This window comes from Microchirus variegatus (assembly GCF_963457635.1).
Source record: "Microchirus variegatus genome assembly, chromosome: 8".
NCBI classification, from domain to species: Eukaryota; Metazoa; Chordata; class Actinopteri; order Pleuronectiformes; family Soleidae; genus Microchirus; species Microchirus variegatus.
In genome coordinates, this window is record NC_139809.1 from 20,509,962 (window position 1) to 20,537,262 (window position 27,301).

A 27,301-nucleotide genomic window follows, 5' to 3' on the forward strand; every position below is an offset into this window, starting at 1 on the left:
CTGCCTATTGACGTAACTGTACTAAGTTTGTGCTGCATTAACGTTCGCATTGCTTTCGTGAATTGTCAACACACCGTCACGCCCTCTCGCTGTTTTACATCCAGCAATTTAGCGGGAGGTGTAATGATGGCTCTACAAGAGAGGCTTAAACATTTCTTAAGGCTGGCATTTGATGAAAAACAGAAGCTTTTATTATCGGTAGACCCACGCCTGAGCTACCGGACCTTCTCCAAAGGAAGGGAGAGAAAATGATACGTACTTTTCAAAAGGAGTGGAATAAGAAAACTGACAGAGCAAATGTAAACTCTGTAGACTCTGTAAACTGAAGGCCAAGTCAGGAGACTTTTAGAACTCTGTCATTGACAACTTTGTGAAGAAGGAACGGCACATGGACTTCATGGACTTCATCTTCAAATGAGCAAGTGCACTCCCTCTCTTTAACACGCAGCGCACACACACAGTTTAAGTTTCTGTTATAGTACAATACTACAATCTTGATATTCTCAGATTGCATGGTGCACTGTCTGCAACGTATGAAATACTAATTTAGTGTGTGTACTTCTTGGGTCTGTGACTGCCTGCCTAGCCTAGAGCTCCCCGCACGTCACTGCTGGGGAATGCATTATGTCTTTGAGTGTCCTTAGTGAGAATGCCGCGTGATAAAGTGCGTTTGTGTGTCGGCAAGTTTTGCCTGTGTTTGTTTTGCACAATCTGCAGAAAGGCTCGTCTGCTTTGTCCCCAAACTTTTAGGCAAAGAGGATGTGCAGACGGACGTTTCAGTGTCTAAAAAAACTACATTGGGATCACATCCACATAGATAAAAGCAAACAATACACAACGTGATATGCATGTGTGTGTGTGTGTGTGTGTTTGATCTAAATACCTTTTTGTCTGCATTGTATTTCTCAAGTATGGCCTGAGCTCTTTCCTCTCCTCCATCAGTAAACAGCATGATGATCTTGTTGCAGTTGGCTCGACTCACATTAGTCTAGTCAAAGAAAAGAAAAGACATTCGTCTAGTCAAAAACATGCACCAGGTTTTTTTTTTAAAGCTTTTTTAAAGTTTTCACCCATGTAGCTAAGAGACACTGTCAGACTACCACTAAGCCTTTTTTTGTCTGCTTTTTGGGTTATCATAACCATCATCATCATCATCATAACCATCATCATCATAACCATCATCATTGTCATCATCAATGTTCCTGTCTGGTAACGGCAGATGGCTGCTGCTGGCTGCATCTACTCAGGAACGGTTGTTTTTTCTCTATAATAATGTATAACATGTTGAAGTTATGTTCATATATAATCTTTTATTATTAACCCGTAGTGCTTACATGGCATTGATCTATGCCCCATGGTAATTTGCTGAAACATTTTTTTTGTCTTTTTACGTGTTGTTCAGTCAAAGCTAAGATTAATTTAAATGTAATTACATTATTTAATAGCCAATTTCTCACAAAGCTTGAATAATTACCCCTTTATGTAAATTATATTTGCACAGTATCAAACATATTAAAATAAGTATTGTTCGCAGGAACCTCAAGGAATTATTAAAGATGATTCCCTCAGAAATGTGCAAAATAAAAAAGGTGGTTTGATAGAAATATTTTTTCATTATATTTAACTAAAGCAAAATACACGTCAATTGGTTATTGTGCAGATACGGGTCACAGATGGAGTTCAGGAAAACCAGTTTCTTGGAGTCACAACAGATGATGAAATGTGCAGGAAATCTCAAATAGAACATGAACACGTCTTACACAAGTCGTGTATATTTCCTCTGCGATTGCAAGTAGGATTTCTATAAATCTCGAGTGCTTTATATATATATCTTGTATTTTGTATTGTGTTGTATATCCTTGCTTATTTTTGTATTTCTCTGTCTTTCTCTGCCCTTCAAATTATTGACTGAAGGTTTTGCAGCAGAACTCCTATATGTGCCCTGACTGTCTGTTCATGCAAAAAGGGCAAATGAACATCTTGAATTTTGAATTGGAATCCAGTGAAACGTCTTGATCCACCTGCTTTCACACTTAGTGACACCTAGTTAATGTTTATTGATACCTGCACAATATGTGTAATAAGTACACATATACAGTGACAAATTAGAGTTAATCTATTAAAATATGAGCACTGTTATAAAACCTCAAACGACGATGTGTCTCTGTAATTTCATTCAAATCTAACACATTGTAATCACATCACATGTCATTTTGTAGAAGGTTGAGTTGCAGTAACACATTTTACCACCAGATAGCAGTAAAAGACAATGTTGTGTTGCTGCTGATATCTGATATATGGAGTCAACAAGAGTGACATGTATTTAAAACACCACAGTGCTCTCATTGACATGAAAGTCTTTGTTTCTTTAAAGCAAAAGAAAGACAGGAAAACTTACCACAGAGAGCTGCTCAAACGCAAACTCAAAGCCTTTTGTGTAGTTTGTTATTCCCTTCGCCGTGATGTTCTGCACAGCGTCCTTCAGCAGCTTCTTGTTCCTCACGTTGGCTTGAACCAGGTGATCGAAACACCCCGTCTTCTTCACCCTGGTGTTGAACTGACAGCAGAGAAGGCTGAGTTTTAACCTACATATTACTCATATAAATATACATATAACAAATTATATAAATGCGAGGCACAAACAGACACACACTCCCACCTGGCCTTGGCTGCTATTAGGCACTGGTAAACAGACACATTCATCAAACTCCACTAATTGCTTCACATCCTCATTGCTTAACGATTCGGTACCCATGGAAACAAGATTTGGCTAAATAAGAACAAGGTTAGGCAGCAAACCCATGTTTTTTTCTTTTTTCTTTCTGAAGGTGAGACCTTCTCATTCCCCCCAAAAGCACACACAAACACACTCCAGTCAGCATTAAGTAAGAGCCTACCTCCTTCAATACCAAGACAACATTTTCCCTTTATAAATATCTGAACTGGAAGTGTCATTTTAGCCTGAACGAAGCACAAAATGCAGTAAATACAAATAATAGAACCAATGGTATACCGGAAAACAATAAAATAAACATATGAAGGGCACAAAACAACAGAGTGGTAAACTAGCACATCTATTGCAGAGCACAACTCTTCTAAAACAATACAGCACCTCATTGATCTCACCTAATCAATGTGTCTATGTGGGGTAGCTGAGAACACTGATCTGCAGAGACAGGCAGGGAGGCCATGTGTGCATGGGCGCATTTGTGAAGTTCCCTTTAAGATTGACGATTGACGACTGAATCAATGTGACACAGACACAAACAGAGATGTAATGGAAGTTCATATAATTGCCCGTGTGCAACAGAAGGCATCTTTTAACACCTAATCTATTAGAAGGGGAATAAAAGGAGGAAGGTGAGACAGAGATGTTGAGAGGCTGAGGAGCACATATGTGAGGAAGAGGACAAATAAAGAGGTGGGAGAGTGTGAACAGTGCATTTACAAGTAGGAAATTGAGATGTCTGTGTTTGCTAAATAAATAAATAAACGTTTTTTGTTGTGTTTCTTGTTGTTGTGTGTTGTTCCTGTTATTATTCTGCATCGGTACACACGGTTGGCACAGTGGTTAGCTTTCTTGCCTTTGCAGCAAGAAGACATGGTTTGTTTCCCGGTTGGAACAAGAACCTTTCTGCATGGAGCTTGCATGTTCTCCCCGTGTGTGCCTGGGTTTTCTCCGGGTTCTCCGGCTTCGTCCCACAGTCCAAAAACATGCAGATTTGGGGATTAGGTGAATTGGTCCCTCTAAAATGCCCGTAGATGTGAATGTGAGAGTGAATGGTTGTTTGTCTCTAGGGAGTATCCCGCCTATCACCCTACATCAGCTGAGATAAGCACAGCACCCCCGGGACCCTCCAGTAGATGATAAAGCAGTAGATGATGGATGGATGGATTATTCTGCCTCTGTTTGGTCTTCATGACCAGAAATGATGTAGCATTATGTTTATTTTATTATATATTATTTGTTTTGCTGCGTTCTTCCTCTGTGCGCTGTCAAGCAATATTATCAGACCTGACTGAGGGAGTGTTTGCATACAGTAGCAGTGTAGAGGCAGGTGAGGACCCTTACCCTAACCTAACCCTAACTTTAACCCATTAATTAATTATCGCTTTATACTCCAACGGAATCCGGAGTACCCGGAGAAAGCCCAGGAGAACATGCAAACAACACAGAAAGGACCTTGGTGTAAAAATTGAAGGATCCATGGAGTCTTCAATAAATCAAACTAACAAAAAGTTAAAAAAGGTAAAACACTAAACAGGTAAAAAAAAAAAAAAAAGAAAAAAAAAAAAAAATGGAGCAGAAACGTGAACATCTGAAAATCAGGTGAAATAGATTTGGGCTGGGGCAGACAATTAAAAGACAAAACAGGACAAGAAGCCAAAATGAAGCTATACACATCAGGAATAAATACGTAATAAAAAATAAAAAATACATCTGGAAACTGGGGAAAATAGGATCTCAGAGACAAAGAACCAAAGACCCAGGATATAGCCCAATTTATACTCCTGCGTAGGTTACGCAGAGCCCTCTGTGTCGACGCAGAGCCTGTCAGAGAGCCTCTGCGTCGCCTCCGACTGCACAAAATATTTTTTAAGTGTCCGTCACTCCGTCAAGGGACAACGGAGATGGCAAGAGATGCGATTGGTCCTCAGGACAGGCCGAGCTAACTCTGCTCTGTGCCGGCTCACAGTGCGCACCGAGCTTCTATCTTAATACACACAGCACATGTTTAGACTCTAAATGGCCAATTTCTGGCCTTAAATTATCTTAAAACTGCGTTTCATGACACAGAAAAGTGAGAAACGGCCACTGTTTCAACAACAACAGTCTTTCTCTCTCGGAAGCCATTGCTCACTGTAGCCAAAAGCACAACAACCTTGCGTAGTGACCCCTACTGATCGGGCGGGAAATTGCAGTGCGTATCCGTCACCACGACGTTAGGAGAAAGAGAGTGGTGTGGAGCTGAGCTAAATCATCGTGTGGACTTATCTGACACTTGTTTCAATGTAAAGGACAATTTTTTATATGCACAATTTACTACTCCTCCACTGTTACCTTGTGATCCTATAGCAACAGCTCTTGTATTTGTGTCTGTGATGGTGCAACTATTGCAGGAATGGATTAGCGATGACACGAGAAAGGAAGGCTAATCTCCAAGCCCTAATCCCACTGGACTTTCTGCTCCTCTTTTTCAGGTGCCTTGGATCACCAATAGGGCTGCCACAAACGATTATTTTCGACTAATCATCGACAATTTTTTTCTAATCGGATCATATGTAAATTTAATGTGTAACATACAGTTTATCGCACCTGCATGCAGCTGCTCTTATATTACAATCATTAGCTTTCAGGTTGAAGTGTTTAAGGTATATGCTACCTAAAAATGAATTCAACCTTTAATGAAATATGTTGCAACAAACATAACGTGCGAACAGCTGAGTAAACGGATAAGGCACTGTTAAAACGTTACAGAAAACACATGTAATATGTGTGCTAAGGCTAATGAATCAAATCGCTAATGTTAACGTTTACAGCTACCAATATGAGAAAGTAGTAAGTTAGCGCTCTGTTTACGCTAATGTTAGCAGCTTACTAGCCCGTTAGCTTGCCAAAATGACTGTCCCTCTTCATCGTCGTTGGCAGTCACAACGTGCATCATTTTCAGGTGCTCGTGCCTCGCACTTCTGCTGCCATGAAAGGCAAGTTCTGTCTTGGAGATATTGCATTGCACACTTTTTTCCTTTTTCTTAAAATGCTCCCACATTTTTTAGCTCTGTTGCCGCCGGGTCGCCATGACACCAGCGAGCCCCGTCTGGTATAACTTCCCGTGACATCACGGCTGACCCAGATTACCACTACTGCGCATGTGTGTCAAGGACAGAGAGGCGGACAGAAAGGCAGACTAGTGACGGGATCGCCAGTTCATTTGAGTGTACTGTATCACTAGAATCCGTTCATTAAAATGATTCGTTCAAAAGATTCGTTCACCGAATCGTTCAGTGCTTACCAGGAGCCCAGTGCCTTGCTACATGACTCATGTCCTCCGTGAGTGCAGGACGTTCGCACCGCGGGTCATTGAGTGAGTGACAGAGCGAACGGGATTCATGTCCTCAGCCACAGTTCTCCAGTTCTGTGTGTCAGTTCGTTCGCGAATCATGACTGACTGACAGCGCGAACAAATCACAGCAGCACAGCAGACACAGTTCTTCTTACTAGTCACTCCCTACCCGCTCTTTCTTTCGAACGAATCATTCATGACCGACACAACACTAAGGCAGACGTGGCAGTGGAAGGTGTCGCAGCAGTTTTGAGAGAGAAAACTAAGTTAAAGAAAAAAAAAAACGACTACTAAATTAGTTGTCGACGATTTTAATAGTCGACGTAATCATGACTAGTCGACTAATCGTGGCAGCCCTGATCACCAACTGGACTGACACAGCTGAAAAGGCGGAATAAAAGTGACAGCAGCTCAGTGAAGTGGGAGACAGAACACATTCGGAGAAAAAACAGAGGATGAGGACAGGGAGGGAAAGAAAAAGCGAAAAGGAACATGCCATCAGAATTCAGCTGACCAACCACAGCTGTTGGGGAAGTTTGTGAGCATCTCCCATGACTAAATGCCAAAATAGTCCCTATAGGACACTGTTAATGAACAGGGATTTATGGGTAATATCAGGGATTAATGATTTAGTGTCAGGTAGCAACACAACAAGCAGAACTATGCAGCTTTTTTAACCATGTGACAGGGGGCTGTCTCCACTCCTCCGACTGTTTATCAGTGGAAAACCAAAGTCCTCAGAATCAAAGTCTCGGGTCTCGCGAGAAACACAAATTGCTTTACAGCATTACACACACACCTCCTCGCCAGTTACCACCAGATCAAGGCAGAAATGGCATTTGAACCATTGTCGGAGGAAGTGAGGAAGAGGAAACCAGGGGCAGCATATGAGAAAACATTACTCCAATGGCGAGAATTGAGAAACACAGAAGCATGCAAAAGGGAAGGCCAAACTGGAGTTCTTGCTGTTGCACTTATCAGTATCTTTGGGATAAACAGTCTGTTCTCTATGCATTCATGTGTATTTCATTATGCTGCACATGACCAGGAGAGGGGAAGGAAAGGGAGGGAAGGATTGGGTTGCCGATACTGTGAAATATTGCGTGGCGATATTATATAGATTATGAGACATAATTAACATTAACATAAACAAACTTTTCACATTCTACTCACATTTCAGTCCACTAGACTAGATGGTACTCGTTCTCTCACTAGATCTGATTTTGTAGTCAGTATTTTGCATTATCGTGATAATGACATATGGTGTCTCTGGTGATTCCAAAGGTGAAGGGGCGTCAGCAATTACTTTTTATGACAGTGAGGATATGGATGGTTACGTGGTATCGTAAAAATATATTATACTCCCAAATCAGCGTCCAGAGTAGCTTAGTCCCCCATTGCCGCATTTCTACCATTGACGCCGGGAGAGCAGCTGCGCGTTTTATTCTACCACGGCGGTAAAGCGGACACATCAATTTTCCTAGGGTATAAGGGTTCCTCGCGACATTGTTTTGAAATTTCTTCGAGCAAACATGGAGGACTTTGACAGCGGAGAGATTTCTGAAGGCAGTGATTTTGAGAAGTTTCTCGTCTTCGATGACGTCATCGCTGAGGACTTCGAACGCGCTGAACAAATTGACCGGGATTTATGTTAAGACATAATTATGTTTGAAGACCGCAAGGTCGTCGATAATGAGGATAAATACCACCGTAATCGACGGAGTGTTTACAACCGCGCACCAGGGGTGAAAGTGGATTTACCTGCAGATGCCACAGTGCGGTAAGCTCAATCACCGACATTACACGCTGTTCTTGTTCTTGTTCACAAACCAAAATTATTCAGTTTTATGGAGAAAAGGATCCAGAACATTTTCACATTTAAGAAGCGGAAAGATCAGATAACTTGTTTTAATTATTAAAAAAAAATACCCAAACCCATTAATCATTAATCAAAGTCATTAACGATTATTTTAACACTCAATTAATAATCGATTAATCTTGAGCCCTAGTACGTTGTGACATTTGCAGACTGAGACTACAGGGTGGAACAAATGGAAGACTCTTCCACACAGTAATGCTGCCTGTATTTTTATCAGAAATCCATACATCCATTCGAACCGAAGGGAAAAATTCAAACTCAAGCCTTAAAAACTTGACCTGGGATAAAACAGCCGAATCTGCCAGCGATTTAATTTCACTCTGATTTGGCTACCGAATCTCTGGAAAAAGAGAACCAAACACAAATGTTTCCTTGGCGCCCTAGAGGCGGGCTTAACACAATGACACCGTTTTTCGTCACTCTGCATACATAATCCAGATAATTTGCTATTGAAAACCTTTTAGAATTCCCAATGTTCAGCCTACAGGTGTATCAAACAGTCTGCAAGTAATTACTGCAAGTAAATACAACATGGTCAAGCAAATGGCGCTGTGGTTCCAATAGCATGTCACATAACATTCAATCAGATAAGCTTTTGGGAAAACTGTCAGTCCTATTGCTCACTGCTGTAGAAAGTTACTGCAAATTAGTGGCCTCTGTAATGCAAGACTCTTGCCTAAAGGTATATATAAAGCCTAAAAGTACATGCTTTATACATAAAAGTATATAGAGAGCAATTCTAAGTCAACAAAACCCAAACCATTTTCTTTAAAGCTGTCATACACTTAGGGACTGATTTACTAAAACTCTGCGCATCGCAGATTAGCGTTGATGCTGATCTACTAACAGGGCGCAACGAGGAGTGCGTCCCTCAAACGGGCAAAATAGCACTCGCAACCCATTTAGCGTTCTTGCCTTAATGCATATGCAATATGGGGCGTTTCCACGCTATTTTGCGTGTGATGGGAGGAGAAAATGTATTTTATCACGCGCAAAGTGATTTATCAAACCTGAAACTGATTGCGGTGTTTATTTCTGCGTCTATATTTAGCACGTTTGAAAGGCAGGTCTTAACTGGCCCAGCGGTGCGCACACATGGCTGCGATTATTTATAGTTATATTATATTTGTAAATCAGGAAATTACGCTTTTCCAGAGCATGTTCAACTAGGCGTTCACAGATGACGCACATTCATTTCTTATTTGGTATATCTGAATAAATTAAATATAGATATCCATAGGAGAAATGCGTGTTTGTACTGGTATGGGCTTACCTTGGTCTGCAGTTTGTGGTTCAAGGAGGGGTTGTACCTATGTTCCCCGGTTAAGACCGGAGGAACGGGGAACCCCGCTTTACCTTAACGGGTCCAGCTCTAACCTTGTCTACTCTCGGTGCACGGAGAAGCGCAGGTGGCACAGTGCGCACACGTCACCAAAATCTCACAGGCAGGTTACCCTAACCCTAACCCTTCCAGTTCCAGGCACATTTAAATGCAATAAATAATCACAACAATCACTATTTAATAAAAAGAATAAATATTTTCAATTAAAAAAACAGTAAGAAAATAAAGTAATATCAACTTGTGTCAGTGCCTAGATTTGGTCCTGATGGAGTGTGAAGAACAAGAACAGTGTGTAATGACTGTAACAGTCTGCTTCACATGTGATGGTGTGGCATCTGCAGCAGGTAAATCCATTTTCACCCCTGGTGTGTGGTTGAAAACACTCCGTCGATTTCGGTGGTAATTCTCCATCTTTCGTCACTTTCAAAACCTTCAAACTCATCGTCGTTATCGCAGACCTCGTCATCTTCAAACATAATTATATCTTAACCATAAATCCTGGTCAATTGGTTCAGCGTGTTGAAAGTTATCAGCAAGGCCGAGAAACTCCACAAAATCACTGCCATCAGAAATCTCTTCGCTGTCAAAGTCCTCCATGTTTGCTCGAAGAAATTTCAAAACAATGTCGCGAGGAACCCTTATACCCCCCCAAAATGTGCGTATCCGCTTTCCCGGCATCAGTGGTAGAAATGCGGCAATGCTTTCCCGGCGTCAATGGGGTTAAACTCCCACACATACACAGGCAGACACTCACACTGAGCTCACAAACAGATTTCGATAATTGCAAATCTTTGCATTACCACAAATCTATCGTAAAACAGAATAAATGATGACCTAAATGACAAGGATAAAGAGTCTACGGGGGATGGGAAGCAGTGCCTGAACGGCTGTTTCTGCTCAATAAGAAAGACAGCAGCAGCTCCGTAAATACAGGCACAGATACTACTCATCGATGCATCACACGTGCTCTCTATCTGGTGTTTCCCTGAGCTCTTTCTGTAATCCCAAGGCCTGGAATACAGTCGGATGATCAGATAAAGGAAAGGTGGACGGGGCCAACAGAAGTGATCAGTGGGTGAGAAAAGTCAAAATGAAAGGAAGGAAAATGAGAGCAGTGAAAAGTGGCAAGTTGAGGTGTTGATCATAGAGGAAGAGAGGCATAGTGTGTATGAAGATCATTTATGGGCACAAAGAGATGATCGGGGGTGTATACATGGTGACACACAGAGAGGAATTGTGCAATTGTGTGATGAAAGTGTAAAGTGATGGAAAGATCAAGAGGGTGATTAATGAGTCGCTCAAGTCAGAGGTGCTGCTCTAATTCCTTCAGGAGCAACACACACACATGCTCACAGGTTAAGAGGTGAGGTGTTGTGTTTTAATCTTGTACACCAAATAGAGCAGTGGGTATTTCATTAGAGGTCTGTTTCAGGGTGGCCAGACCTGAGAGAAATCCATATTTCATTACATGCCATGCATGTCTCTGTCTCTCTCTCTCTCTCTCGAGTGAGGGCACTTTTATGTTTATGTGTTTGTGTGTATATGTTTATCTGTGTGTGCCCTAATTGTATGCATACACATGCCCCCACATACAGTATAAATGCACAAGCCCAGTTGGATGCACAATTTAAATCTGTCTGTCACCATTTCCTGTTCTTTTTTTTTCATTTCTCAGCACAGCCAGTGCTTTGCACGTGGGATGTTTTTATTAATACTCACATAAACTACATTGACATAGTCATCATCAGACAGAGTCTCCAACATCTCGCTAACAGACGTCCTGATCAACTTGAGAGTCAAGCCGGATACGCTCCCGCTCCTGCATGGAAAACAGTAAAAAAAGTAGTGATTTTATACTTAATTAGAGATGTGTGTGTCATGGGAAATACTTTACATGATGATATAAATCTAGACGGACATGCACTTTAATCATGGCTGTTGTGAGGAGGGTTAGGGATCAATGACATCGTAAAGGAACTCACGCGTCAACGAGGATGAGCATATCTTTGGGGGAGGCAGCTCCTTGGATGTACCTTCATGGAAATGATTAATGAATGAAAAAAGAAAGATAGAAAACACACTGGACTGAGAATGAGCCCGATCATTTGTATGTAGGCCGATAATGTACACCAGTGTTTCTCTGTCTATCTATTTTCTAAAAAATAATAATAATGAAAAGATATTATAATATCTTAACAATAATTTATCATCAATAATTTGTTTTTGTTATATGTATTGATGTGTGTGACTCTGGATGAAAAGTGCTAAACAAATAAATTCATGAGGTTTAATTTGATGAAATGGTGACAAAATGTATGTACATAAGGCTTCTCAGTTATGGCCACAAGTTTGTGTTTTATTTAATGCTGCAGTGTTACATTATTGTAATTATCTTGTGTTGGCTTTGGAAGTTTTGCAGAAATATTGAAGGCCCTCAAACCTCCAAGCTCTGTATTAAGAGTATCAGAAATAACAGACACCACACAACGACAATGTTTTGCTTGAGGCTTCTTCAGAATCGCTCACCAAAGTATTCACTGCTGAGCTTAATGGCAGATTACATGACATCCTAATACATATAATATGAAAAACAAAACATACTGTACTGACTGTGTATGGGCAATATCTTAAAAACAAATGAAAAAATATCAGTACTTTTTTGACCTATGTAAATATTATGAGGAAAAAATGATATCCAACCATACTATAGGTATTGACACTTTTAAATTATATACATTGTTATTTAATATAAATTGTTGCAACTTGGCCTCTACTTATAAATAAGTAAACAATACTATTGTATAATTATATTTACTTAAGGTAATTCAACTAGAAGAAGATGGAACAATAATATTTAATATAGATTTATTGACATGGCCCTCATTCTTAAAGGGGCAGTGCCTAATGTGTAGGAAGGTTCATTAGCAGAAATTGATTATACTACCCATACGTACTGTGTGTTTGTATACATGTATAATTACTTCACAATAAGCAGCCATGTGCATGTGCACTTTGAAGAAAATTATTATTATGCAAACAAAGAAGAAAAAAAAAAAGTAATTTCTGATCTGCCAAGGCCACCGTTGTTGCACAGCAATAAGTGAACAGAGAAATCGTGTGAAGTTTCACCATTAGATGTCATTAATTCTTACACATTGCACCGTATAGGATATTCCTATACAGATATATCCGTATTAGAGCTAGTGATCTTACCATGGCCTCCTGCGAACATCATACAGGTCAATTTTACTGGGGGTCTTGCGTGCATCCATCCAGGGAGAAGCTATGGGAAGAGATTAAACATGCAATGAAAAAAATGTCTGAATAATTTAAAAGGAATTAATCATTATTATTTATATTCAGAGTGATCTGACTGAGGTGTTTATTAATAAGTGTCTGACAATATGCAGAATCATAATTAGCAAAGCCAAACAAATTGTGTAGATAAGAATTGTGTAGAATTTGGTAGAATTCTCACATTTTTGTTGCCATATCGACAGTTAGCTTTTTAAAAGGGACCTACTGTGCATTTTCCCTATGCTCTTTAAATTTCAACACTTTGTTTATCCGCAAACATGTCAAGATTAACAGAAGTAAAATTAGATATAAAGTTAATCTGATTAATCTGTGTTGATTTCAGTGAAGGGCACAATGAAAACACACCAGTCTGTGGTGGTGGACTTCTTATCATAGATGCTAATAGTAAAAAGAGAGCGCGAGAGAGGAACAAAGAGGAATAAATTCAGGGCCAATGAAAGTTCATGAATATTAGACATAAACCTTCCCCATAAAGCTATATAGTCATTGATGAAAGGAATCTCATGAATAGAAATAGCTTGGCAGAGAGAATGCTGACAATAGAGCACAGCATTAGACTCATGTGGTTAAGGAGAAAATAACACAATCTATAGTGTGACAGCACATATAAAATCTGTGTAAACTTAACAGCATTGATTATCTTTTGAGCTTGTTTGGCCAGTGATGTCTGAAAAAAGACAATGTGTCCAATGTCCATGTGCTCCTCTGTCAGTCTGCCACAGCAACAACAACTCACAACTGCAATTTTATTAAAAGATCAGGCATGGGATCAAAGATTCAATTTATACTGTATTTTAACCCAACATAAGAACAATAAAAAATAAAATGAAAAAACTACATTGGTTTTAATAGTTAAGCAATATGTTTTATTCATGCATTAATATTGTATTATTAATGCATGAATAAAAAAAACAACTGTCAACCAATGTACAAGCTGTAGTATTCATCACAGTGGACCATTGATACACTGCATATGGAACAGGTTATTGAATATTTCTTAGAATCTTACATATTTTTTATACATAATTCTTCCAGTTATTTTATTTAAGTATCATACTTTCTTGAAGTTGCACTTTTGCAGGTCTCCACACCATATATATATATATAAACCTTATATGAAATTGAAGTTGAAGTTCATTGTCCATTGTTCAGTCCAGAATTATTGATTACTCAAGGCCAAATATGTGAATAACTCTTTGTTTAAGTCAGCTGTGTTCACTCCAGCATGGATCAAAACACCACAGAAGGACTAGAAGCAACTGTTAAATAGATTATGTGTTGTTTCAGCTGACATACAGTTAACACGTGTTTTCTTGCTTAAAGTGCGACTTTGCATATTTGTATCAGTATCAGAACAGACCAGACCTGTACAGTATCATATGTATAGTGAGTGGAGCTTGTCTTTTATCTCAGTGAACACATCAAATTTGACAAGATGTAAGTAAATAAATAAGTTTTGTTTTTTTTGCCCTACCTGGGTAGTAGCGAGCCAGGCCAGTAGCACTGCCAAACACCTGCCAGAGAAGGGTTGGGTCCTCTTCTCTGTTCTTTCTAAACACATCCTGTAGAGCCTCAGTCCAGTTCAGCTCATTCAGGACAATCGTGGCTGGGAAGCCATATTGAAATGGTAAAAAAAGGAAAGAAAGAAAGAAAAGACAAAAAGTAGAATAGAAATATGTTCTAGGGATGAAATGGTTCACACAATCCACGGTTCGGTTCATATCACGGTTTTGGGGTCACGGTTTTAGTCAAGTCAAGTCAAGTCAAATTTATTTATAATTATTTACAAGCCGCTGAGCCGCAACCAAAGCGCTTCACCTAAAGTGCTTAAGTGCTTATGTGCAAATACAAATTGGAAATGGCCTAATGCAAGTAAAAGAAAATAAGGGTAGAAAAGGGTTAAAATACAATGACTGAATTAAAATAATACACTGAAAAGATAACATTAAAAGGTAACTAGGGGACACTATTGGATTGTACTTAAAGAGGAAACATTAATTGTAGGCAAGTGAAATAAGGTGGGTCTTTAGCTGGGATTTAAAAATATTTAGGGACTGTGCTGCACGGATGTGTAGGGGGAGGCAGTTCCAGAGTCTGGGGGCTGCTACTGCGAAGGCTCGGTCCCCCCTGGATTTAAGCCTGGACCTGGGCACTTCCAACAACAGTTGGTCAGCTGACCGAAGTGCTCTGGATGGGATGTGGAGGTGGAGAATATCAGACAGATAAGTGGGGGAAGAAGAAGTTTGAAATCAATGCGGTAGCGGATGGGGAGCCAGTGGAGCGATGCGAGGACCGGAGTGATGTGATCACGCTTCTTTGTACAGGTGAGGAGTCGGGCGGCTGAATTTTGGACTAACTGCAGGCGGCAGAGTTGAGATTGAGCGATGCCGGTGTAGAGAGCGTTGCAGTAGTCCAGTTGTGGTGTTATGAAAGCATGGATGACTCTCTCTAGATCCCTCTGGGGCAGGTAGGTTTTGGTCTTAGCGAAGGTTCTCAGGTGGAAAAAGCTTTGTCTTACTACTGCACTGACCTGCTGCTCAAATTTAAAGGTCAAAAAGGTCTGTCAAAAATCACGCCCAGATTTCTGACAGAAGTCCTGATGTTAGAGGCGAGAGGGCCCAGGGCATCGGTGGGGAAGGCCGGAGAGGTTTTGCCAAAAACAATGATCTCGGTCTTGCTCTCATTGAGGTTGAGGAAATTTGCACCCATCCATGCCTTGATGTCGGCCAGACAGTCAAGCAATGGCTGGAGTGCAGCCTGCCCATCAACCTTTAGGGGGAGATACAGCTGGATGTCGTCGGCATAACAGTGGAAGGAGATGTCGTGGTTGACCAGAATTTCCCTTAGGGGTAAAACGCACAGCAAAAATAGGATGGGACCTAGAACAGAGCCTTGAGGGACCCCAGCAGGATCCTGTGTCAAAGGCTGCTGTAGAAGCAACCCTAACCCTAACCCTGAGGCACCCCCCCCCCCCCATGGGAGGAATGAAGTCATTCAATTCAAGTTCAATTCTTTTTCTGCCTCTGGGGTTCTATTCCTATACACCTGTTCTTGAGGAATTGGTATTCTAGATTCTAGTTGCTGTCTTTTCTGCCGTAACTTCCTAGATTTGGATGAAGTATAACTTATTACATACCCTTCAAGAAGGCTTTAAAAGCATCCCATTTGACACATGTAGTTGTTTGTGTTGTATAATCCTTAAAAAAATTATCTATTTCTGTTCCCACATACCATTTCCGACTAAAAGTCCATCTGGATGGATCTCTAATAAGGTTCCCATCTGTGTATGTCATACAGCACAGACCGTGGTCTGATATTAATACACTACCGTAGGAACAATCCTGTATTTTTGAAACCAATGATGCAGAGATTAAAAATTAATCTATCCGTGAGTATGTATAAGTACTTGAGGGACAGGAGTAGGCAACATCATTAGGTTTCAAGTGTCTCCAGATGTCTAACAGATTTAACTCTTTAATGAAATGATGAATGGCTGTTCTACTTCTATTATGAGTTTGATCAATACCTGTAGATCTGTCCCTGACTGGGTCTAGTGTACAATTCCAATCCCCAGCAATTATATATTATCCTGGGAGGGATGCAAGTGTGAGAAATACATTTGTAAAAAAAAGCTGGGATCATCTGTATTGGGGCCGTAAATATTAACCAAGTTCCAGTTTACTGAGAGCAGCGATCCCTGGACGATCAAATTAGTGTCACGACTCCCCTCGCCTGCGTTGTAAAGGATGCTGCATAGATGTTCCCCTGCCACCTTCCTTCTAATTCTTACAATGTCCTCTTTTAAGGTGTGCATTTCCTGCAGAAAAACAATTTTTCAACTTATTCATAACCTGTTTGATTTTCTTAGTTTTTTGTAAACCTCTACAGTTCCAGGAAGTACATTTAAGAGGATGAACACATTTAAACACTAGAACATTGATTGAACATACTGAACAGTAGAAAACTGAAAATGGCTACTGTTGTGAACAGATCCCTGGATCAGTCCACTCAGTCTTCTCTTGGACTGGTTTAAAACAAAAAGAGAAAAAAGAAATTAGGTGTAGTCTGCCCTAACCTGCTCCGTTTTACTTTTATCAGAATAGTTACTCCTGAAAAAAAAGTGGTATTTATGAGTAAAAATGTGCGTGTTTGTTCCCTATAAGTTATCACCAGTTTGGCCGGGGGTATTGTGCCGTGCCGAAGACCCAGGCTCCGCAGCTGCTGGCGCACAAGGTCTTACTGTCTCCGTTGTTTGTGCACTTTTCTGTTTTCTTCAATCGCGTGCAGGATCCCATCAAGTCTGGTTGAGAACTTGGACTTCAAGCCGTGTATTGCCGCCAGTATTTCTGCTTTAGCTCCGGTTAACTCACTTTCGCAGGATTCTCCGTGTTAACGTTAGTCGCTTTGCTAGCTTGATTTTCCATGCTTTGCGCCCAAGTCAGTTAACTTCGCTTGTCTCTGTAATTTCCCTCTACTTCTGCTCGATTGCCCAAGATTTGGCATCTTCAAGACCTAGGGACACCTGCACTTTTTAGGTATACTATATTTTATATCAGGTTTTTTTTTTGGGATTTTTCGCTCAGCAGGGTTGAGTGCGACTTACTTTCTCGCCACTTTTATTATTCTTAATTTATTTTTGTCATGTACACATACCATTTGCAAATAGAGATGCTATGGAAAAAGAGACACAAGGTAAATTTCAGATATTTGTCAAATGTCTGTACTGGGTTTTTCTAATAGCAGTTGAGGTACACAGAGCATTGCACTTGGAAATACAGTGTGTGGAAGTCCATGATTCAAATATTCGTTAAGATTCACACACATGCCCACTCAGTGTCATCCCTCTTGCCCATCAGGACAAATGAGCAAATACAAAGCCAGTGCAATCAGCCACTGCTGGTATTTAGGCCAAAAAAATGACAGGGTAGTGGTATTTCAGGTGATTAACAGACACAAATAACCACACCTTTAAAGTGTTTGTTTTGTTTGAAACAATCAGTGACGGCTCTCTTTCTCCCTCTCCCTGTGTATATGTGTCCAAGTGTGTGATTGATAGCATGTGTTGTAAGAGGCAACTGGCATTATGGATGTAATGACACAGCAACCAGACACCTCAGAGCCACTTAAGACTTACAATGATGGATGGAGATACAGCATATGCTACCCCGACTCTTTCTTTCCTGTCTGTCGCTATCCTGTTCTTCTTTCATCCTTTTTTAAAAATGTTTCCCCTTCTTTCTTTATACCACTGTCAAATACTATATACTGTATATGTATCTGTGCAACTCCACAGTAGGTGTATACAATACACAAGTGTGCACATGTGTGTGAGACAGATTGGTATTGTGTATTGAGTGTGACGTGGCTCATTGATGTGCAAAGCAAACACTGTTCATTTGCATGCATGCCTCTAGAGGGTAGAGTTAATGAAGCATTGGTTGCCAGGAGTGCATGTGTTTTTATTACAGAAAGGAAGAATGGGCAAGAATGTGTGTGTGTGTGTGTGTGTGTGTGTGTGTGTGTGTACACATCAATGTACTTCCCTCATTAAATGCAGGATTTTAAAGGGAAAGAGATAAAATAACACCACAAGCCTTGATAAGCGATGAGGATATTACAAATCTGTGTGTGATTTCTTTTGAGTTGTGCAAAACGTTTACCTTAAAACAGGCTCCAAAATAGTGATTTAAATAGAGAAGATATACACACATAATATACAGTAAAAAAAACAATCAAAAGTGTACACTTAAATGTATTTTCCTCATTATATAGAGTAGATCTTGCAGTGCAAAACATGTAACCCATTACAAACATGTTTTTTTTGTATTAAAATGTATATGAGTACTCATGAGTTATGCTATTTAATAAACTAATCTCCACATGAGGGAGACGGTATCCTCAAGCCACCCATATTGCTACTGACACTAATGAATTCCCTGGCTCTGCTGGAATAGCTTTGATGCCACACTAAATCTGCACCCAGTGATGATTTCATCTCATCAGGACAGCACAGGTGAAATACCAGTCACTTCATGAAATACAACATGAAAATACAATATATATGCAGTGATATAAATAAGCATAATACCATCTCTTTAAACAACCACCATGCTACTGTTTGTCAGTAAAGAGATGGTACTTCCTTTAAAATATATATAAACATGCTCTAATGCCGGACCACACAGTTGGTGTAGTGGTTAGATCTTGCCTTTGCAGCAGGTAGACCTGGGTTTGATCAAGGGCCTTTCTGCATGCAGTTTAGGTGGATTTTCTCTGGATTCTCCAGCTTCCTCCCAGAGTCCAAAAACATGCAATATGGTGTTTAGGTAAATTGGTCACTCTAAATCAGGGGTTCTCAAAGTTTTGATACCTGAGGGCCAATTTAGGAACCCAACATTGGACTGAGGGCCGTCAAAGGAAAGAAAAAGGAAAAGAAACAGAAATGAATCCCATTTGTAATCATTTTAATGACCAGATTACAATTTTACAGTTTACACGTATTGGTCTGTATCCAGTAATGTCCAATAAACATTTAACAAGCTTAGTAGCTCCTGGATTAAAACTATCAACTGTAATTCATTGCGGGCCGCCATTAATGTTTCTGTGGGCCGCCATTGGCTCGCAGGCCGCACTTTGAGACCAATGCTCTAAATTGACCATAGGTTTGTGAGTGAATGGTTGCTCTATATGTGGCCCTGTGACCCTGGACTTGCAAACCCCCAGGGTGTACCCTGCCTATCGCCCTGTAACAACGCATTATGTAATAACACCACATCATGCAATAATGTAATAAATTTGCACGCCATTATGTAATAACTGCCAGTTTGTAATAATCTGCCGCATTATGTAATAAACTTCTTAAGTTATTACATATTGCAGTTGTTGCTGCATAATGCGGGTGTTGTATTTTTTTTTTTTTTTTAGCAAAATGCAAGAATTGCCTTTGTGCAAATTGACATTAAAACAGCAAAATAATGTGTATTTTACTCAAAATGAAAACTTAAACACATGTTTGGCCTATCTTTAATGCTGTAATTAAGTATAGCAACGAAATGAAAAAAAAATCCAGCTGCAACATTCAGCCTGATCACACATTGGAACTGCAGAATAATAAAGTGGATTTTAACAGTGTTCTTCACCTAAAACAGGCCATGGCTCACATTTCACACGCATATAGCCAAACTGCCGGTGTATGGAGGGGGTTGTCATCAGAGAACTGCCTTTCCGAATTCCATTTGACTTACTATGCTGCAAGGTTACTGATTGGGACTCATGGTGTGTATCAATGGCTAGGCTAGGCCGAAACATAAGTTATTATCTATGAATTATGTTGTTTATTGTACTACAAACTAAGCAGGACTTAGATTTAGATACTGTATCCTCATCCTCAATGAACATGAAAAGAAAAGCATTTATGCTAATATGTGTTAGCTATGTCATCACCAGCTAATTTAGCCAATAATATTGTTCTTCCAAAGTTTCTGTCAGGAACATCTGGTTTCCTTGGCTATGCTTCCTTCTCTCTCTAACATATGAATCTATTGATAGGAATTTTTTTTTTTTTTTTTTTTTTTTAAAGGCCCATTTTTATTCAGTTGCATAATATAGGCTATCTTACATTTTTGTGTCAGAATAATACTATAATAGTATGATAGTACCATTTGTGACACTGCCAGTGCCACACTAATGTAGGCATTAATGTTGGTGTTGAAAATATGCATTATGAAGGAATGTTAAGGTTACATGGGGCATGACATTTATAAAATAGGCTAGACTACCCACTGCTGCTGTGCACAACCCATGTTTAAAGGGATGCTTCACCGATTTGAATGTGGCTTTGTATTGCTAGAATAGCAGTAGTATTTTTTAGAAAATGTGCTTCCCTCCCTCAGTTTTTCCCTGACTTGTAAAAAAATCTGTTTTCCCTTATCCAAATGTGCCCTACTGAGTCAAATGACACGTTTTGCATCACAGTAGGGCACATTTGGATATACAGCACCCTTTAAGTATTTGGTGCTGTATGTCTAATAAGTAATATATATATATATTTTTTCTTTGCTGTTTTAATGTCAATTTCTGTTGGTTATTACATAATGCACCAATTGTTATTACATAATGCGTTCAAGAAGTGTATTACATAATGTGGCAGATTATTACAAAATGCGGTAGTTATTACATAATGGCATGCAAATTTATTACATGATTACATAATACGGGGTTAACATATAATGCATTGTTACACGCCCTATGTCAGCTGAGCTAGGCACAGCACCCCTTGCGACCCTCCTGAGGACGATAAAATGGATGATGGTAGAGGATGGATGGATGGATGGATGCTCTAACGCCTGAGATAGGTGATTCACCATATCCATGGTTTGGTTAAACGTCTGATTTGAAAGCAGCAGTTTGGTCCAAAGCTATGTTGTGTGAATGGGGTGAAGTACGCCTTCTCTGACTGCCTTGTTTTCTAAGCAAACTGTTGCTGCTGAGCTATCATGCTCAGGGGTCTGCAATATTTACCACAGGAATGGTCAATTAATCTTCATGCAACAAGAAGGCAATACAGTTGATTAAACGTGTCATATGTACTAAATTTAGAGGTTTCCAGATAGATTACCGAAACGCTATATTACAAAATCAATACATTGCTAAATAGATTGGTAGATCCCATGAGAGATTGCTGGAAAGATCACTAGATTGATTGCTAAATCACTAGATAGATGGCAGGAAAGATCACTGGATAGATAGATTGATAGATAGATTACTAAAAATGACAGCTATACTGTATTGCTATATGGATTGATAGAGATCATTAGATGGAGAGATGGATTTAAAGCTTGATTGTTATAGATTGATTGATGGATAATTTGCTTAAAAGATTGCTTGATCACCAGATTGATAGATGGACAATATTGATCATATATCATGTAGATACAGATTGCTATCAAGATATTGACCAATTGAACTGCAGGACAATCACAGAGTTTTTGTAAAAGTGTAACATTTGAGATTGAAGGGTGTCACTCAAACTTGATCAGCAGACTGACCACAACTAACCAGGTAATTCAACATTTACTTAGGAACACCTTTTTGGACATATATGCAATAGCTATCAATATAATACTGTGTATCTCTCCATATCATGTGCTGTGTCCTTCACTAGACCGACAGATGTGGCTTTTGTGGTGAGCTTTCCATCATCTGATTCTAAACCTACAGTACATTCATCTCAGGCTGCTGCTGCCTATAGAAGGTGATTTTATTAACTTGCCTTACCACTTTGCCCAGAAAACCCAATTTTCTCCAGCCGAGCAAAAGGTATTTCTGGAACATTTATAGGGTGGAGAACAAATTGAAGATCCAAAACCTCAATAAAGCTTGGATCCTCAGTCTCTCATTTTCCCCTTCTCCAGATATATAAAGCATACTGCTGCATATGTGTCCATAATCTGACACTATCTACAGAACTAGTGTGAGTGCATTCTAAGGCCCACATTGCTATTCATGTGTGGAACACATTCATCCTTCTTCAGCTCTATATGTCTGACCTTAACCCCGATTCTAATACCGTAGCCCAGGGCTCTCCTATATATGTTTTGCCAGTAGCTTGACCAAAGCTTCAGAGAATAATATTCCCTTTTTTTCATTATATTATAATGAAAAAAACATAGACATAGACGGATAAACAGAAACAATACAAAACAGATTAATTGAACTGTTCCAAATGCAATTATATTTCATTGAAACACTTATGTTCCGTGAATTAACATATAACTGAATACTGTCTGAGGTTAGTAGTTTTCTTTTTTATTGCAAGCATGCTTACATTTCAGAAAATGAAGAATATGCAATTCACTTCACACTTCAGATGAGAAATGTGGCAGAAGTGCTCCTGGTGTCTTTCAAGCAAAAAGTGAATTTGGGGAGTGCTAAATGGACACTCCATCCAAATGAAGACTCATCTCATGATGGTTGTAATAGTGAAAAGGCCTTATTTTTTTTAAGGGCGTAAGACTTTAAAAAAATACACACCAATGTGGTTCACTTCATGCCTTCATCTGAGTGTGGATTACAGTTAAGTACCAATGACAGTATACTATATATTAGTTTGAAGTAGACAATTTGAATGAATCCGACAATTGTGGCAAGGGAAAACTGACTTATTTGTATAATTGGAAAGCCTAAATCACAGTGAACCTAAATTAATATCATTGACTAAATTATGGTAAAACCTTTGACCCGAAAATTGACAGCGATGCAATGTCTATGTGAGTTTTAAGACATGGGTTGGAGTAGCTCAGTGGTTAAGACCGGTCATCCCATGTGCAGAGACATCACGGTCACAAGTTCAACTCCACCCCTGGCTGGTTCTACTCAATTGTAAGTTGCTTTGGATAAAAGAGTCTGCTTAATGACATGTAATGTAAGATATTTTTGGTGAGTTTTAGATGTTGGATACATAAAATGGCTTCAAGTGTGTAGCACTCAGCCACTTTCATTTCATTTAAGTAGCTCAAACCATTTGCCAAAAAGTTTGGTGACCCCTGCCGTTGGCTAACTTGGCTAATTCCAACCTGAATCCTAAATCCTCACATTTTGTTTTCAAGGTTGATAGACAAACACACATACTTACTAGGGATGGGTTGATACAATAGTCAGTATTACTATCAGTCAGATACTATTCAACATGAGTAGACGGGATATCGGACAATCCAAAAATCCTGTAGATTCACTGTGCACAGACTGTAAAATGTAAACAAAAATCTGTTATTATATCTTATGCACAGTTGTAATATTTATTTTATTATTATTATTGTTATTATTATTATTATTATTATTATTATAATTGAATATAAAATTATATAATTGAAATGGCTAGCACAAAGTTTGTGAAAAGATTAATAGTCGAAAAAGGTCTGATATTACTCAGACTGATATTGGTATGGGTACATACCGTGATCTCAGTATCACACTCGAAAAAAGAGGTAGAAATTACAATAATTATGGAGTAGAGAGGAGTGTCATGGAAAAATTACAGTCATACTACGTTCAAAAGTATGGCAATAAACCAGGCTTTCACTTCTGCATTTAACAGCAGTGTGTGGGTCCATCCCTGTGGCTGGGGTCAGAGGAAATGCGAAGTGCATAACCTTGGGGCCAGACGGTTCCCCAGCAGGCCGGGGGCCATGCTGAGGAATTAACTGAATTCTGCTGCCCTTCCAAATCTCTGCTGACACACCACATCCCACTGCACACTCATCACAGAATATTTAAACACAGACACACGGACAGCAAGTCGCACAATGACACAGTTAATAACGACACAAAATAAAGAAGCAAAAGTGACGCAATGACAATGCAGCCTGGTGAGGGAAACTATCCTAAAACTGGTCATGTATTTTGGGTATTACTATATTATTAACTTTGCTTTACAATGGGTGGGCTTGGTGCATGAGGTAGCTATGAAGGAATAGATATCAAGGTTTAGCAGAGTGACTGTGTAGCAAAAGTCGCCAATGCTGCTTCAATGATGACGATGTGATGTCACACATTGTTATTTGCACTTTGTCCAACAAAAACACCATCAGCAACAGAGATAAAAACCTTGCTCAAGAGCTCTTCAAATTGAATGATAAGCATTGCACTTAATGCCTCCACCACATATGTGTGAGTTAGTGTTTGACTCACTAAGAAGCATTTGTCCTGGGGAAGCATCCTTAGGCAAAATACTACTAGTCGTCTCTCCTTCCGCGTCACACTAAGATGCAAGCGTCACTCAACTTCCTAAAATGTCAAAATGCCGGAAAAGAAAGTGGCTCATACGTAATAAATAATTATACCACAGCAAAGATATTCACCAGACAATCCTTAAGTCATTGACATTCAACTTTTCTTGTGTTAATGTCAGAGACGCTCCCAAGAATCAAATTATACTGAAACACTCAAGGTAAATGTCACCACGTCTTGATGACATGGTCAAGGATGTACTTTCATCAAAACAAGTCAATTGCACTCTTTAGTAAATGCACATCTGTTTTATTACAAACAGGTACATATAAAAGCCAACATTTAACTTTTTTAACACTACAGTAATTAAAGCCTACATTTTGCTGGCCAAGGTGAACCCACCAAAATCTGCCAACAATTTGATTCGTCTCTGTAGATCCATCTGGCAAGGACACAGGTGTGGCCCACTACCGAATCTCGTGAAAAAAAGGGGAACCAATCAAACAGGTTTTTTTTCTCCGAGCACACTAGAGGCGGGCTTAACACAACAAAGAAGCAACATCTAGGAGTTTTTGTGTACATCCAACATGGCGGCCACCAAAGAGCAACTGTCTCAATTTGACTGTTGCTTCCATTTTAAGCGTCTTATGGCCTGATTTTACTAAGATCCCAAATAGAGAGCGCTGAGTTGTGTGTGCAAGCTTAAAGGTTGCGCCTGCTGCTGGTTTGCGTTTTGGGGGTGACCTACTAGATTGCCACTGCAATTGACTACAGGTGCAGAAGTGCTTAAGACTGCTCTATTTAAATGGGGATTTTGCGTCAATGGTTGTTACCATGAAGAAAGAGAAAGAGCAGGCTCAACGGAAGAGCAAAATGAAATTCGAAGCCACTGAACAGCAAGTACAGATGACGTTCTGCGATGACCAGATCGAGACTGGGATCGAGGGATATGACATCCTTGAACCACAAATTGCAGACCAAGGTAAGCCCATACCAGTACAAACATGCATTTCTCCTATGTATATCTATATTTAATTTTATTCAGATATACCAAATATGAAATGAATGTGTGTCATCTGTCAACGCGTAGTTGTACATGCTCTGGAAAAGCGTAATGTCCTCATTTAAAAAAAGTATTTTTGTTTATGGATTTCTCAGATTATGCTTCAGCAGGGGCGCAGAAGTACTATGTGCATAACCGCAGACATTTGTGTGCACCGCTGTGCCACTTGAGACCCGGCTTTCAAACGTGCTAATTATAGACGCAAAAATAAGCACCTGCTTGCTATTAGTTTCAGGTTTCATAAATCACTTTGCCCGTGCTAAAATGACATATTATATAAACATTTTCTACTCCCAGCACACGCAAAATTGCATGTAAACGCCCCACATTGCGTATGCATTAAGGCAAGACCGCTAAATGGATTACGAGTGCTGTATTGCCTGTCTGTGAGACGCAATGCTCGTTGCGGCCTGTTAGTAGATCAACATTAATGCAAATTTGCGTGTGCAATCCAGTTTGCGCGCGTTTTTGCACACGCAAAGCTTTAGTAAATCAGGCCCTTAGATGGCATTAGTACAAAGCCATTACTCTTAGAAAAGTAAAACAATCCCTTTTATCAATACATTTTCCATCACTCTACATACGTCATCTGGATCATTGGTCGGATAGTTTGTCAGTCTAACAAATTATGTACAGAGGCATTTTAAACTACATCTTGGAAGTGGAAGGTAACTGTGTTCGAATGAAACTGAGATGCAGTCTGCTGTTAGCCAGGTTAACATATTGCTAATGGGCTAAGGCAAAGTAGTTCAGCCACTTTAATTTCACAGTATACAATATAACAGTATAAAATTAAGGATACATATTTGTGTATTCAGTATAGTCAAGTCAAGTTTTTCTGCTTATAAATAAGCATACTTTTCTACTTTTTAGCTCATATCAATGACTACATCATGCTTCAAAGTGATTATTAACAAACCTCAGCACATGAATCAGAAGACTCATTATCATGCTACAGCCACATTTGGAGATTTGCCTGCAGACAAAGGCTGTCAGTGTACAATATATGAATCCATTTCATGAGACGGGTGCTTTGTTCGTCTTCATCCCAAGGACACACAGCTTTGCCAAGAGACAGGGGAGTGTGGGATAAAAAAGTTATTTTATGTTGTTCCAGCTTCTTAAAACCATCATTTAACTATGAGCTAATTTGCTCATCTGTCATGAATATTTCATGATGTTTTGATTCATCAGCTGCATATATGGTTGCCACAAGGGCTGCACAATATATCGGAAAAATAATGCCATTGCAACATCAACATGTGCAATATACATATTGCAAAAGTTATATAGATGATAAAGTGTGATGCATGTAAATTGTTCATTGTCCTTGTTTGGCCAAGAAAGGTTAGGGGAAAATAAACGGTACCTTAAAGGGGCTGTTTATGGGTCAGGAACCTGGTTTTGGGGTTGAGGTCAGAATTAGGTTAAGTTAAGTTAAGGGTTAGCTTTGGGCATTTGGTTGTGATGGTTAAGATTAGGGTAAGGTGCCTAAGTACCGCATTATGTCAATGGCAATGGCAAACGTCTGCATCGGTTCAAAATCCGAATGAACTAGAGATGTATCGTATCTAAAACATCTGCATCGATATGAACCGAATAATATCTATTATTAAAAACGTATATAAAAAACTGGTCTATTTCTTGTTTGAGTTCTCTGCGCAGCCCGAGGCGGCGAGTCAGGTCAGAGATGGTAGAGACATGAAGGAAAAACCTGAAGTGATACACTCGTTGGTTGGCGTTAAAGGGGAAATAAGTAGTTTATAGTGCCATCTAGAGGAGAGGCTGAAATTTACAACAAAGACCTGCTGCTCTGCTCACCCTGAGCGCTACGGTATCCGCAGCTGGTCAAATGTCGTCCTCGTTGTCTTTCTCCGTGTCAGCAGATTAGGTTCATGAGGCGAGGG

The 27,301-nt window shown here is 39.6% G+C and overlaps 1 protein-coding gene across 1 annotated transcript in view; it reads right to left on the bottom strand.

Annotated features, from left to right (window-relative positions):
* The window catches only part of LOC310931075 (voltage-dependent calcium channel subunit alpha-2/delta-1), a gene marked incomplete at both ends in the record, with an annotated part of 144,429 nt that overhangs the window by 48,871 nt on the left and 68,257 nt on the right, over positions 1-27,301 (bottom strand). The window contains 6 exons of the mRNA XM_083894161.1: positions 884-988; positions 2,399-2,557; positions 11,006-11,105; positions 11,269-11,319; positions 12,500-12,569; positions 14,079-14,210. Of these exons, the coding sequence (XP_083750287.1) occupies positions 884-988; positions 2,399-2,557; positions 11,006-11,105; positions 11,269-11,319; positions 12,500-12,569; positions 14,079-14,210 (617 nt within the window). The remainder of the gene's footprint in view (positions 1-883; positions 989-2,398; positions 2,558-11,005; positions 11,106-11,268; positions 11,320-12,499; positions 12,570-14,078; positions 14,211-27,301) is intronic.